This window comes from Agelaius tricolor, unplaced genomic scaffold (assembly GCF_023055355.1).
Source record: "Agelaius tricolor isolate 1412-34295 unplaced genomic scaffold, bAgeTri1.0.p SCAF_5, whole genome shotgun sequence".
Classification (NCBI taxonomy): domain Eukaryota; kingdom Metazoa; phylum Chordata; class Aves; order Passeriformes; family Icteridae; genus Agelaius; species Agelaius tricolor.
In genome coordinates this window covers 2,353,813-2,368,778 of record NW_027269265.1, presented here as the reverse complement: position 1 = coordinate 2,368,778, position 14,966 = coordinate 2,353,813, and the positions used below count along the sequence as shown (strand labels likewise).

The 14,966-nt window shown below is 57.5% G+C and overlaps 1 protein-coding gene across 4 annotated transcripts in view; it reads left to right on the top strand.

Moving 5' to 3' along the window:
- The first annotated feature begins 5,545 nt into the window (after nt 1-5,545).
- The window catches only part of NIN (ninein), a 71,222-nt gene continuing 61,801 nt past the window's right edge, over nt 5,546-14,966 (top strand). For 2 of the 4 annotated variants that reach the window (XM_071426077.1, XM_071426078.1), the window contains exons 1-2: nt 5,547-5,706; nt 11,308-11,511. In XM_071426077.1, coding sequence (XP_071282178.1) covers nt 11,329-11,511 — 183 coding nt within the window. In that variant the 5' untranslated portion in view covers nt 5,547-5,706; nt 11,308-11,328. Of the gene's footprint in view, nt 5,707-11,307; nt 11,512-14,966 lie in introns of all 4 variants that reach the window. The other 2 variants (XM_071426079.1, XM_071426080.1) reach the window with 2 other exon arrangements.

Below are 14,966 nucleotides of genomic sequence, written 5' to 3'. Positions count from 1 at the left end.
TCCCTAGAGGAGCAGCCACCCAGGCTGGCATTTGGAGCTGCTTTTATCCAAAGTCAGGCCTGTGCTGCTTTTCCTGAGTTGGAATCGTGGAATCCCACAATGGTTTGGGTTAAAGGGGCCTTGAAGCCCATCCCATCCCACCCCTTACCATGGGCAGGGACACCTTCCACCATCCCAGGCTGCTCCAAGCCCTGTCCAGCCTGGCCTTGGGCACTGCCAGGGATCCACAGCTTCTCTGGGCACCTGTGCCAGGGCTTCCCCACCCTCACAGGGAGCAATTCTTTCCCAATATCTAATCTAACCCTGCCTCAACAGCAAAATGCAAATCCAAAGACAAACAGGTCCAGCCAAAGCAGGGCTGTGGGCAGGCACAGCGTGTTCCCCACCAGCAGCTGCTGCAATGAGGTGGCACAAGCCAGCCCTGAGCTGCTCTTCCCATGCCTCAGGGGCAGGAGAACGGGGGAAATGACCAACAGACCCAGCTGGTTCCACAATCCAGAGCTTTTCCTTCCACCCCCAGTTTTCCCCCATTCCCAGCTGCTTTCACAAGCCAGACCTTTTCATTGTACCCCAAATTTTTCCCCATTCCCAACTGGTTTCACAATCCAGAGCTTTTCCCTCTACCTTCAATTTTTCCCCATTCCCAACTGGTTTCACAAGCCAGAGCTTTTCCTTCCACTCCCAATATTTCCCCATTCCCAGCTGGTTTTGAAAGGCCAGAGCTTTTCCTTCCACCCCCAGTTTTTCCCTATTCCCAACTGGTTTCACAGGCCAAGCTTTTCCTTCCACCCCCAGTTTTTCCCCATTCCCAACTGGTTTTACAATCCAGAGCTTTTCCCTCTACCTTCAATTTTTCCCCATTCTCAGCTGGTTTCACAAACCAGAGCTTTTCCTTCCACCCCCATTTTTCCCCATTCCAAGCTGGTTTCACAGGCCAACCTTTTCCTTCCAGCCCCAGTTTTTCCCCATTCCCAACTGGTTTTACAATCCAGAGCTTTTCCTTCCACCCCTGATTTTCCCCATTCCAAGAGTGCTGGGGCTGCAGCTGGGCAGTGATTTTTCATGGGAGAGGTGATCCCCAAAAACTTCAGTGATGCCCACAGGGCTGGGCAAGGTGCCAGAGGGGTCTGGAGCTCCTGAGAGCTGGAAGGGGCTGGCACAGAGCTCTGGAAGCTCACAGCGCTCACCAGGATGGAGCATCCACCCAAATATTTCTTGCCATAAGGACCCAGCACAGCAAACACCAGGTTTTCCTGGGCTGAAGGGAAAATCCTCGGCTGGAATGAGGCAGGATGAGGCCGGAGAGGCGGTGCTGGAAGGAGATTTGTGAGCTGGGAGCCGGACGTGGGATGGCAGCAGCGAGCCGAGGAGCGGCGGTACCACTGCGGCTGAGCAGGGCTCGCCTTTGTTTCGTGCAAAAAAAAAGCAAAGTTTGGGCTTATGTCATTCCAAACTTCTCCCGGCACCAGCTGGGAGATGGGGAGGTTCCCTCCAGCTGTTTGGTTTTGGGTTGGTTTTTTGGTTTTTTTTTCCCCCACAGCCTCTTTTCCTTTTTCCCTTTATATTTTGCTGATGGCTCCATGGCTTTTTTTTTTTTTTTAATTATTTTTTAATTTTTTTTTTTCTGAATTTTTTTGGCTATTTGACGACCCTCTTCCCCCTGTCCTGACCGGGATGAGGGGTTCCTGCTCCCAGCAGGGCACAGCTGGAAAGACCCCAGGAATGCAGGAGCAGCTCCCCGCTCCCCCCCAGCTCCCGGACTTTTCCTCGCCCTAGAACAAAGCACCCCATTGTTCAGGGAAAATGGGAAGGAAAGCGTGACGGAGCAGCCAGAGCCAAGCCGGGAGGGTGTTCCTGCAGGAGCCGGGCACCCACGGCCTCGCACAGGGGTCACCCACCCACCGCCTGCCCCTGATTTTGGGTGGCTCCGTGCCAGCCGCGGCTCCATCGGTGGCAATGATGTCCTGCAATCCCCGCGTTTCCCACGTGTCCCGGTTTTTGTGACGTTGCTTGAGCCGAGGTTTCCTTCCTTCCGAGCTGGCTGTAAATGCCATCCTGGAGCGCAGCTGCTCGCTGGGAAGGGGGCTCCAAAAATAGGAGGCTCTGGCGCGGCTCCGTGGCTCCCCAGAAACGCAGGGAGCCCCTTTCCCCTTTTCTCCTGTGGGAAAAATGTGAAAAATGCCAATCACTCGTTTTTCAAATTTTAAAAGTTTAATAGTAATAAAATGGTTATAAAAATAGTAATACAATTAGAGTAATAATAATTTGGACAATTTGAATTAGAACAATATGACACAATAAATACAAAGAGTTACAGACAGTCCGGGTACCTTTTCTGGGCAAAATAAGCCCGAAAAAGGACCCACGTTACCAGAGGATTAACCCTTAAAAACAACAGCCTGTTGCATATTCATACAGCTCATCCATGATGCAGAAATTCCATTCAAACACAGGATTCTGTCTGGGCAGTGTCAGCTTCTTCCTCTGAATCCTAACAGGGCCTTCGTTTCTCCTGATAATGGAGCAATAAATTCTCTTTCTCTGAACGATTCAGGTGTCCTGTGGCTGCTGTCTCACTGCAAGTCCTTTCTTTAAAAAAAGGATCCTACATAGCATAGTTTCTATTTTAACATTTTGTTATAACCTAAAACTATATTTAACACACTACTTAAGAGAATTAATACAGCATCACTTTCTAACACAACACATACAATATTCATTTGAATACTTGTGAAAACCCAATCATAAAATACGCATTTTTCACAAAAAAATAAAACCGGGATGCCTCTGCTAACAGCTGGTCCTAAAAATGAGTCAGGAATTTGCAGCGGGACGATTCCCAGCGCTCCTGAGGCGGAGGATTCATGTCCCTGTGGGATGGGGACATGGGGACACCGAGCGTGCCGCTGTCCCCACCGCCCGCCCGTGCACGCGTGTGGCCCGTGGCTTTGTTGGGGACAGGGGGGGACTTTTAGGGGCTGTCGCTTGGATTAGAGAGGCAGGAGGAGGAGGAGGAGGAGGAGGAGGGGTATAAAGGTCCTGGCACTCGCCGGGCTCGCAACAAAACAAAGCACCAGATGGTTCCAACTTCAGCACAATACGCGGGGAAAAAGTGTTTGAAGCGGGGATGGAAAAGCAAATGTGGAAAGAGAGGGAGAAAGGGAAGAAAGAAAAACCCTCAGCAAGTGTCAGAGCAGAAGAAAGCGGCGGAGAAAAATGGCAAATGTTAAAAACCCAGACAAAAAGCCCTTGGCCGGCACAAAGCCACGGCTGCTGACATCTGTCCGGCAAAGGGCCCCTTCCCTCTGGTGTCACCTTGCCTCGCTGCTGTCACCGCGGGGACACGGCCACATCCCCGGACAGGGCTGTGCTGGGGACACTGTGCCATGCCCCACAGCCACAGCCCTGCCCCGGGACAGGTGGCACTGACATGCCAGGTGACGTGCAGCAGAGCTACCCTTAAATATTTGATTACAATATTTTGTTACAATATTTTATTACAATACTTTTGGAGGTCTTTACGCTGTCACCTCACGTGTCCCAGATGTCCTCGTATGGTGGCAAACCCACCCGTGGCTCTGCTGTGGGGTTTTAAGCCTGCTTTATGATCTGAGCGAGGTTTTTGTGCTCCCCTCCCTCCTCCTTACGAAATTTCTTGAACCCGCGGACCAGAGCCGCCTCGAAAAAGGGAAGAAGGCTAAAAAGTCACGTCGCCCCTGGCATTTTCACCAAAAAAAACAACAAAATAATCTCATGCAATTGCTCGAGAGCGGATTGCAGCGTGGGTGGAACCCTTCATTAGCCATCAGAGAGCCCACAAGCCTTGGGGACCGCCGGTTTCCTGCGGCTCGGCTGGCGCGGAGCAGGAGCGTGGGCGGGCGGCGGCTGCGGCTCCCAGCCGGGACTGCCGGGCTGGAAATGAGGGATGGAGCTGGGATGGAGCTGGGCTGGAGCTGGGATGGAGCTGGGATGGAGCTGTGGCTGCTGTGTCACCGCCCCAGGGCTCCCCTGCTCCTGAGGTGGCTCCTGGGGGAAAAGGGGTCCTTGGGTTTGTCACCCCCGCAAAGAGAGTGAGGGGCGCGCGTGGGACAGCGCGGAGCCACCACCAGAGCTGGGGCGGTGCGAGGGGTGGATGTCACAGCACAGCAGCTGTCCTGCATCACGGTGACACAAGGAGAGTCGGGATGTTGTCCCCCAAGCCCAGGGATGGCAGGAGCTGGGGTGCCACGTCCCCAGGGTGGGGGACAGGGGGGTGACATGGTACCCGGGAATGGCAGGGAGCCAGGGTGCCACATCCCCAGGGTGGGGACAGCGATGTGCTGCTGTCACCTTCAGGCATGGGACAGCCCAGGCGACGCGCCATTGTTTTTTTGGGACAATGAGGAGCTGCAGGGCCGTGTCCCCTGGGGTGCAGGACAGAGTGGAGCCGGGGTGATGCCACCTTGGGGGACAGGACAGTGGGGAGCCGGGGTGATGCCACCTTGGGGGACAGGGCAATGGGGAGGAGGGGTGATGCCGCCTTGGGGTATAGGACAGCAAGGACTCAGTGGTGTCCACTTGGCTCGTGGGAGGTGAGAACGAGGGTGGTGTCACTGTGGGGGACAGGACGCTGGGGAGCTGGGGTGATGCCACCCTGGGGTGCAGGACAGTTGGGTGATGCCATCTGGGGGACAGGATGGAGCTGGGGTGATGCTGCTCTGGAGTGCAGGGCAGCAGGAGCCAGGGTGATGTCCCCGTGGGGTGCAGAATGATGGGAACTCAGGTGATGTCACCCTGGGGGATGGGACAGTTGGGAGCTGGGGCGATGCCACCTTGGGGAGTGCGATGGCAGGAACGGCAATGATGCCATTTGGGGGGATGGGACATTGCAGAGCCGCTCTGAGGTGTGGGGTGATGCCATCCTGGGATGCAGGACAGCGGGGACCATGGCGGTGCCACCCTGGGGGACACGACAGTGGAGAGCTGGGCTGATGTCACCCGGGGGTGCAGAACAGCAGGGAGACGGGATGATATCCCTGGGGTGCAGGATGATGGGAACCGAGGTGATGCCACCCGGGGGATGAGCACATCGGGGACCGAGGGTGCAGGACAACGGGAAGCTGAGGTGATGGCACACTGAGGGACATGCCAGCAGGAAGCTGAGGTGATGCCACACTGGGGGACATGCCAGCAGGAAGCTGAGGCGATGCCACACTGGTCCAGAACAGCGGGGACACGCTGGTGCCCCAGGAGTGCGGGACGCCCCAGCAGAGCCCCGCAGCCGCCCCTTGTACCGGGGGGCGTTCCCGGGCGGTGCCGCACAAAGGCCGCCGGTCCCCCCGCCCCGGGGCCGTCCCGCACCCCCGGGGCCGCCCCCGATTCTCGGCCCAATAAACGCGGCCGCATTTGAACGCGGCGCCTCCCCCGGGCCCGCAACGCTCCGAGCGCTCCGCCAGCCCCGCGGCACCGGCAGCCGGTGAGGCCGGGACGGGAACGGGGGCGGCTGCGGGAACGGGGGAGGAACGGGAACGGGAAGGGGAACGGGAAAGGGGAAGGGGAAGGGGCAGCAGCGAGCCCCGGTGCGGGGGCAGCGCTGAACGCCCCGGCCCCTCCTCCGCGGGCGGTGCCGGGCCCTGCCCGCCCCTTCCCGTCCCGTCCGTTCCCGGCGGGGCCGGCCGCGTGTGCGGGGCGCCGGGACGGCCGGCGGGGACCGGGAGCAGCGGCGAGGTGGGTGCCTGGGCAACGAGGGCGTCTGCAGGGCGGGGGGATGCTGCAGGGAAAGGGGGGATGCTGGAGGGTGGGATGCTGGAGGAAGGGGGTGCTGGGGACAGGGTTAGGGGTAGGTTTGCTTCCTCGTAGCCGCAGGGCGGTGTCAGGGGTGGCTGTGAGTGGGTGACACCGCAAAGCTCCCAAGGTCCCCTCGGTGCTGGTGGCAGGTACCGGGAGCCACTCGCCCTCCTGCCAAGGGCGCCCCGTCCCTGCTCCCGGAGGGATGCTCCGAGCGCTGGCAGCGGGGTCTGCACCGCTCCGGCCGGGCTGAGCCCTGGGAGCAGCCGGCTGCGGCTGGAGGAATTAATAACAGCAGTTGTTTTGTCATCGGCAGAGCTCTCGTTGTCACCAGGGTGGCAGACAGCATCTGCTGTCTGGTCCCCAGCCGTGGGCCCGTCTCCCTTGGAGCATCCCTGTAGGGATGGAGCCAAAATCCAGAGCCTAGGAGCACCCAGTGCTGGGATTGTACTGGGGTGCCTGGGTGACAGTTTGGGTGTATCCTGCTCCTCTTCCTCGTGTGCTCCCCAAAACGGAGCTGAGGAAGGCTCTGGGCTCGTTTTCGCCGTGATTCAGCAGAGCGGGGCAGCTCCGAGCTCCGCGGGAATTCCCGAATCCCGCCTTTCCCGGGATGAATTCCCGGCTCGCTTTGTTTACTCCTGCAATAATCAGCTTTGTGCCTCCTCCACCTTGGGCTTTATCGCACCCGGGGCTCCCCGAGTCACTGCGGAGCGACTCCAGCCCGATTTGCAAAAATCAAACCAGATGGGCGCTTTGTTTTTCCTTACGGAGGGAAGGCCGGGAGTGAAAAGCCCTATTACAATGCAAATACCGGGCTGGCGTGAATATTCAAACCGCTGCGCTGCTTTTGAAGCTCTTTACATAAATTTATAGTGCTTTTATAGCCAGCGCTGCTCGGCTGATCTGGACTGGGGCTTGGTTAACAGAGTCGCTGCTCTCTGCCAACTTCGGAGGGTCTGGGGGTGTTTTTTGGGGGTGTTTTGAGGTGCAGAGGGAAAATGATGAGCGTGGTCAATGGGGAGGAGGAGCTGCCAGCTGTAAGGCTTACTCTGGTAGTGACCCTTGAAGAGCTGGGCGTGTTGTCAAGTGATTTACTGGCATTAAGGTGCTTCATTGTCTTTTTGGGTTTTGTTTTTCCCTTTGGTTTCTCGCTGGGACCCTTTGTGGGGCTGCTGCTCCAAGAGGGGACGGGCAAAGTGAGCTGAGCTGGAAATTGTCTTGACGCGGTGTGGGGATTTTGGGGTGGACGCAGGGACAGGGCACCGAGCTCTTCTCTCTGGTGACCAGTGACAGGACCCAGGGAATGTCTGGAGTGAGTCAGGTTTGGGTTGGATTGCAGGAAAGGTTCCTCCCCCCAGGTTTCCCAGGGAATGGTGACATTCCCGAGGCTGCCAGAGCTCCAGGAGTTTGGACAACACTCCAGGGATGCCCAGGATGGGGATTTTGGGGTATCTGTGCAGGGCCTGGAGCTGGATTCCATGATCCCTGTGGGTCTCTTCCAGCTCAGGGAATTCTGTGATTCAGCAGAGCTGCTGATGGATGAGATGGTTCATTAGGGAAGGAGATAATGAGGGTGAGACAACCTCAGCTCTGCCTTTCCAGCAAGAGCTCCCCAGTCTGCTTTTGGTGGCTGCTGGGCCTCTCAGACAACCCCCAGCACTAAAACCTGGGCTCCTGGTGGGTTTTGCCAGCTGTGTTCACATCACCCAGCTTGTCACAGGTGCAGTGGGAAGGGAAAGTTGCTTTAAAGTGCCCAAGTGTGGCCAAGAACACTTTGGGGGGACACTCGGAGCAGTGACATGCCATGGAGTAGGTGCTTGTGTTCTGGAGGTGGATGCTGCTCTGCTGGGTAATTACTGCTAATTACCAGGCCCTCATTTGAGTCGAGGCAATCAAGAGGAGCAGTAAAAACATTTTCCTCGCTGTCCCTTGGAGGTGATGACTTCAGTGGAGGGCAGGGATAAGGGCAAGGTACCCCTAGCCCTGATTAGTGATGCAGAGCATCCCCAAAATCCCAAAATTTTCCTCTTGTGCAGCAGCAAATGTGATTTTGTATTGTCCTACTGGAAGCCTGTGGCTGGGGGTTGACATGAAGTGACCTTTAAGGTCCCTTCCAACTCAAATAATTCTGGGGTTCTGTAATTCATACTGCTTACAAACACCCCCCCACCCCCCCAAAAAAAGTAATTGTGCTAATTGTGGTGTTTCTCCTTGCTGATGCCATTGATTGACCGATCTGTGTCTTCATTAGCTCCAGGCTAAAGTTGATATCGATTCCAGGCACTTAAATATGCGAAGCAGTAATTACTGTTTAAGCCTATATTGTTTGAGTTAAATTTAGCTGAGAATTTAGTCCTCTCAGGCCCCTACATTGTGTGCCTTGAAGGTTATCTGGCTCTCAGGAGGGGGTGGATTTAAAAGCAGGAAAGAAATGCCGGTGAAAACTTCCTCTTCTCATCATCATCCCGGAGCGCTTTGCTTCCCCGGGCTGGCAATAAGGAGAACAGAAATGAGGAATAATGTGGTGCTGACTGTCCTAAACGTGCACTTTCCAGCTCAAGCTGGTCATTCTGGGGGGCTTGAAGCAGCACAGAAGGGCAGCAATAAATCTGAACAAAGTGATGCCCTGTGCAGGGACCATCCCCTCTCCTCCTGGCGGGGGACTGGGGAGCCCCCGCTCAGCTGCTGCCTGCCTGCCCCTATTATCCCTGCTGCATCTCAGCTGCTGGCCCATCTGGAGCAGGGATGAAAGGCAGCCCTTTCACTGGGGCTTTGTGTGCCGCTGCCGGGTCCCCCCTTCCCCGGCACCACGGCTGCTGATGGAGGTGGCAGCGCAGCCGGGGCTCTGATGCTGCTGCCCTCATTATTCTGACTGCTGCCCGATGCCAGCTCCTCAGGTAGGAAGGAGGCTCTGGGTTGGTTTTTTTTTTTCCCCCTCTCGCTGTGGAAGCGCTGCTGAATAATTCAGGCAGGAGAGAGGAGAGGAGAGGAGGCATCTTGGGTCACCTTGCGCAGCCGGCTGCGTGCCGGAGCCGCCTGCCTAAGATGGAGGTTGAGCAGGATTGCGGGATCGCCGGGCTGCTGGCAGCGCCCTGGGCCCTCTGAGGCAGGAGGCACCCAGCCCTGGCCTCCCTGGCCCTGGGGAACAGGGAATCCCTTCCCAGGCTCTGCAGGGGGGGTTGTGTCCCTCTAAGCTCTGGCTGTCCCCTGGCGTGGGGATGTGTGAGGCTGTTCCTGCCAAAAACTCACCTGGGCTGTAGGGCAGGTGTGGCCCATGCACCTGATGCTCTTTTCCTTTAGGGATTGGGCTTTTCCTGCTGGTTTTCTGGGGTTCCCAATGCCCAGGGTGAGTTTTAGGGCTCTGTGCTGTTGTGGCACTGTGTCCCTCTAAGCTCTGGCTGTCCCTCACCAAAAACTCACCTGGGCTGTAGGGCAGGTGTGGCCCACGCACCTGATTCCCTTTTCCTTTAGGGATTGGGGTTTTCCTGCTGGTTTTTGGGGTTCCCAGTGCCGAACTTGCCCAGGGTGAGTTTCTGGGCTGTTGTGGCACTGAGAGGGGTGATCCCAGTGCTCCAGCAGCAGGGATGCTCAGGGATATACTGGGAGGTGGCATTTATCTCTCTGCACTAACTGGGGGAACTGGTTCTGGTCAGGTGCTGGAGACATCTCTGGGGGGGCAGGAGGTGGCTGACCCTGAAGATAAGAGGTTCAGAGATGCTTGGGAAGCTCTGTGGGGTGGAGTCACCTTTGCTGGAGGCTTGGCTGTGAGTTTTGGGGCCGCTGGAATGTGCAGGCAGGGCTCCCTGACACCAGGATCCAGCCACTGTGGAGCCCTGGGGGTGCAGGTGGGAAATGGGGCTGCTGGTGTGGCAATGGAAACAAGTTTGTTGCCTTCCTCCTGCTCACAGGCACCTGAGTTTTTGGGTGCTGCCTCCTCCTCCTCCTCTGTGCCCCGGGTCGAATGTGTCTGTGCCTCCCTCCTCCCCCCAGCACTTGGGAAATCAGCTCAAGAGGGATTTGGGGGGAAAAAATTAGGCCAGGAAGGGTGTGAGGCTCAGGTGGAGGGGTTGTGTCCATCCCTGGAGTGCCCAGAGCTGTGGCAGGGCAGGGGAAGGACAGCCTGGCTGGGCTGTGCCTGTCCTGTGGGCTCTGTGGGCTCCACAGCCCTGCATCCCTCAGCAGATGTGGGATCCAGAGGATGCTCTGCCCTGGCATCTGCTCCTGCAGCCAGGGAAATCAAGGACACAGCTGCTGCTCTGCCTGCCCTGCAGATTTCCTGGCTGGGCTGGGCAGGGCAGTGGAGCTGGGCTGCAACTGCAGCAGCTCTGGGATGTCCAGGAGTGCTGCTGTGGCCCAGGGAGCCACAGGAACCCTGTGAGGAGCAGAGGGGACGGGGCTGGGTGGGGAAGGGAGTTGGGGTAGGACCCCCCTGTTTTGGGAAATGTGGCTGACACAACCCCCAGCAGTCACAAAACCAGAATTCCCACGGCTGGCTGGTGTGGGCTCATGGATGAGGCTGGGATGCCCAGCTGGCTCCTTGGGACACCAACTGCTGTGCCCATTGTCACCCAAGCACGGTGACAGTGCCTGTTGTGCCCCAGGGTAGTGGCACATCCACACTGAGGCTGTGTGGTGGCGCTGGGTGACACAGCTGCCACCCAAAGCCAGGCTGAGCAAACGGATCCAGCCAAATCCTGCATTTCAGACAGGAAATTTCCCTTTACCCCCTGCCAGAACAGCTCCTGGGGCTGTGAGCAGGATGAGAGGGGTGAAAACTTGACCTGGAGGGGAAAATGAAGACCTGAGGCCAACAGGGTCTGGGTTTTGTGTGCCTGCTGCAGGACACGGGTCCATTTTGGCTGTCCCCACGCTGCTCTGGCTTTGCTGCCTGTCACACTCTTCTCTGCCTTCAGCCAGGGTTTGACCTGAAACACCTGAGGGGGAGCAGCATGGGGAGCTCTTGGCAGCTGGGCTTGATCTGGGGAGTTGTTTCCCCAAAGTAAAGCATTCCATGATTCTGGAATGGATCCTGGAGCTGTGTTGTGCTCCTGGAGGGGGTGGCCATGGTGGGTGGCTGCCCTGAAGGGTTTGGGCTGGGGTCTCCTGCCCTGCCCTCCTCAGGCTTTGCTCCCTGCAGCTGCTGAGCCGTTCTTGCCTTGTTTGTCTTTTCACCAAAGGCTCACCTGCAGCACCTGGGGATCCCTGGAGCCCCAGGGAACAATTTAGCTGCTGCAGCTGAGCCAGACGAGCTGACAGGAGCAGTGGGAGGTGGCACACAGGGACTGTCCCAGCCACCTGGGCTGTCCCCTCCCCAGGGTTTGGCTCTGCCAGGCTTTTTCCCCTGGCTCTTTCTGCTCTGTGACTTCTTCCCCCAGTGGGCTGGGAGAGGCTGGAGCAGTGGTGGAGCATCAATGCAACCAAATACAGCCCCAAACAGCCTGGTGGGCATCTTCTGTGCCAGCCCTGGGGTTTTTTGTTTGGTTTTTTTTTTTTTTGCTGTCCCATGCCACCAGGGATGACCTGTGCCATCTCTTCCCCCAGGTGAGCGTGGCAGGCTATGGGATGGATGAAGCTGAGCAGGACCAGTATGAAGCTCGCCTCAAGGAGCTCTTTGACAGCTTTGACAGCACAGGCACGGGCTCCCTGGGCCAGGAGGAGCTCACTGACCTCTGCCACGTGCTGCACCTGGAGGAGGTGGCCCCAGCCCTGCAGCAGACCCTGCTCCAAGGAAACCTCCTAGGCAGGGTAAGGAGCTGGGGGATGGAGGGGGCAGTGCCTGCGTGCATGGGGTGGTTTTGGGGAGAGATTGGCGTGTGATTTGTGTGTATCCAACATTCCTGAGGCTCTGGTGCCACAGGGCTTGTGGGGTTTGGTCTGGTCTGTTCAGCAGGGTGGGCACAGAGCAACTTCCAAGAGCAGAACTGGGGATAGCAGGAGAGGGAACTGCTCTGTCTGCCCTGACTGGAGGTGGTGTGAAACTCAGGAGCCACCACTTTGGGCTGAGCCTTGTGCTCTGCTGAGCTTTCCCAAGGCCAGAGCAGGTGCCAGGTCTGGCTGCCCTTGGCTCACGCTGTGTCTGTGTCCCCAGCTCTGGGTCCTGCTGCTGCTGGCCTGGGTCACCTCCCCAAACCAGCTCACCAGGTGCTTAGACAGGCTCTGAGCCACCTGGGATGGGACAAAGCCCTAAATCCAGGGCTTGAGCCTGTGATTTACCCTGGCTTAAGCTGTGGTTATGCTGGCAGGGCTGTGTGCAGTCACGGATGTCTCTCTAAGGTACAGAATGTTGTCCCACGCTGTCTGAGCCATCTCTGTCCACTTTGCCTGCTGTTGGTGGCTTCCCAAAGCCATTCTCCAGTTGTGGTTGCACCTTCATGGGGTTAAATCCCAGGGCAGTGAGCAGAAGCTGCTGCCCTTGGGGGGATCTCCACGTTCAGCTGGGTGTCTCTGTGCTCAGAGTGCATCAGATCCTTCCCTGGAAATCACCCTGAAATCCATCACTGCTCATTAAAATCACAGAAATGTGGAGCAGGGCAGCCAGGGCTTTCAACACACAGGCAGCCATCCCGACTCCAATTTCCAATCAAACTGCAGTTCTCACAAACAAAATAATTCCTTTAATGATCAAAGGGGTTTTTCCTTTTTCCTCCTCTTCCTCGCCTGCCCTGGGGCTGCAGCTCTTCTGCTGTGAGTGAGTGGAGCTGGGATGGATGCAGGTGGAGGTTGTTGACCTTTAGAGTTGCAGTGTGGCATTTTCTGGAGCACCAGAGACTTTGTGCTGCTCTGTCATCTTGAGCACGGGGCACTCAGATGCTGTTAGCAAAGAATCCTGGAATGGGTTGGGTTGGGAGGACCTTAAAGATCATCCAGTGCCACCCCTGCCATGGCAGGGACACTTTCCACCATCCCAGGCTGCTCCAAGCCCTGTCCAAGCCTGGCCTTGGACACTGCCAGGGATCCAGGGGCAGCCCCAGCTGCTCTGGGCACCCTGTGCCAGGGCCTGCCCACCCTCACAGTCAGGAATTCCTTCCCAATATTGAATTTAAATCTATTTTCCTTCAGCTCAGAGCCATTTCCCCTTGTCCTGTCCTGGTTTTGCCACTTGTGGGATGGTGGCACAGAGAGAAGAGACCAGATGTGGCTGTCACAGCTGGTCAGGGCACTAAAACCCCCATTAAAGCATCCCAAATGCAGGGTCACACTCACCCCATCCCAACCCAGAGCTCCACCCCTGCAGGACATGAGGCATCCCATTTTATTTGATCCCCCCTTTGTCCCTGGGCATGGTTCTCCCTCCCAGCCTGCCACAGAGCCTCAGGACAATCTCTGCCTCTGCTCCTCAGCAGCAGCAGTGGCCCAGGTTTAAGCAGGAGCCAGATTTCAATTTCATGGCCCTGGCATCCTTGGGGTTTCCTGGGGAGAGCAGCAGCACACCCAGAGCCCCCTGAGCACAGACTTGTTGCACCTGCCCCTCGTGCTGCAGATGGTCCCAGCCTTTGTCTGCCTGCCCTTCCAGGGGCTGGGATTTATGGGAGAGCCCCGGGGAGGGGGGCACTGGGGGAAGGTTTTGTCTGCTCAGGGGCAGCTCCCTGGGGCCACGTGCTTGTCTTTGTGCTGGGGCTCTGCTCCAGGCATGAATGGATGCTCTGGGATCATAAAATCGTGGGATGCTTTGGGTTGGAAGGGGATTTTAAAGATAACCTCGTTGCAGCCCTCTGCCCTGGGCAGGGACTGGGAGCTGAGTTTGCATTCAGAGAGGGACTGGAGGTGCTGCCTCCCCCGAGATGGTTTGGGAATTATTGGGGTCTGGGGTGGGTGTAAATCCTGCCCTGACTGGTGGTCTGGAGGTGCTGCCTCCCCTGAGATGGTTTGGGAATTATTGGGGTCTGGGGTGGGTGTAAATCCTGCCCTGACTGGTGGTCTGGAGGTGCTGCCTCCCCTGAGATGGTTTGGGAATTATTGGGGTCTGGGGTGGGTGTAAATCCTGCCCTGACTCCAGGCAGAGCCAAACCCCTGTGGTGGAAGTGTTTTCCTCACACACTGTGTGGAGATGATGCTCACTGCAGTTCCTGGGGTGCCTCAGGAAGGTTCTTGCCCCTCACCCTCGGTGGCAGGAGGGAGGGGATGGGTGTGGCTGGGCCTGTCTGTCTGTCTGTCTGTCTGCCCTCTCTGTGCCCTTTAATTAGCAGCAAACCAGAGGTGTCCTGGGGACAGTGCAGGGATGGGGATGAGCCCTGGGAGCCAGTCCCTATCCCTGGAAGTATCCAAGGCCAGGCTGGACAGGGCTTGGAGCACCCTGGGACTGTGGAAGGTGTCCCTGCTAGAACAAGATGGGCTTTAAGGTCCCTTCCAACCCAAACCACTCTGGTTTTATGACTCTGCTTTGGTATTGCTCATCTGTGTGTCTGCTCATGGGGGGTCTCTCTGCAATTTGGGGCTGATCCCAGCCAGCCAGGAGGCAATGGGGGTTGGGGAGGTGATGCTCAATGGGCTGTCCAGGATCAGGGACAGCACACACATTCCTGGCTGGCAGGGTGGGCAGGCCCTGGATCCCTGGCAGTGCCCAAGGCCAGGCTGGATGGGGCTTGGAGCAGCCTGGGATGGTGGAAGCCCATGGCAGGGAGTGGGATGAGATGATCTTTAAGGTCCTTTCCAGCCCAAATCCTGCTGGGATTCTGTGAGGTTGGGCACTCTGGGCCTGTGCAGGGCCTGTCCTTGGAGCTGTCCTTGAGCAGGGATGAGGAGCTCAGGTTTCACCTGCACCACTGCATTCCCAGCCTGCAGCAAGGACAGCCTGGCTGGGCTTTCACTCCCAGCTCCCTGCAGTGACCTCTTGCAGAATACCCAAATATCCTCCCCCTGTGCCTGCAGTGCCCTTGCTGCTCCCCTTGGTGCCCTGTGGGCTGGGGCCAAGGCTGCCCTGTTCTGATGGCACTGCAGGAGTGGCTTGTTGGGACCTGAAGGGACACCTGGAGCTGTGCCAGGGCAGGTTTGGGTTGGATTTCAGGAAAGGTTCCTCCCCCAGAGGGTGCTGGCACTGCCCAGGCTCCCCAGGGAATGGGCACAGCCCCAGAGCTCCAGGAGCTGCCAGGGATGCCCAGGGTGGGAGTGTTGGGGGGTCTGGGCAGGCCAGGGGCTGCACTGGATGATCCCTGTGGGTCAGGATGTTCCCTGTGGGTCAGGATATTCCCTGATCCTCATCT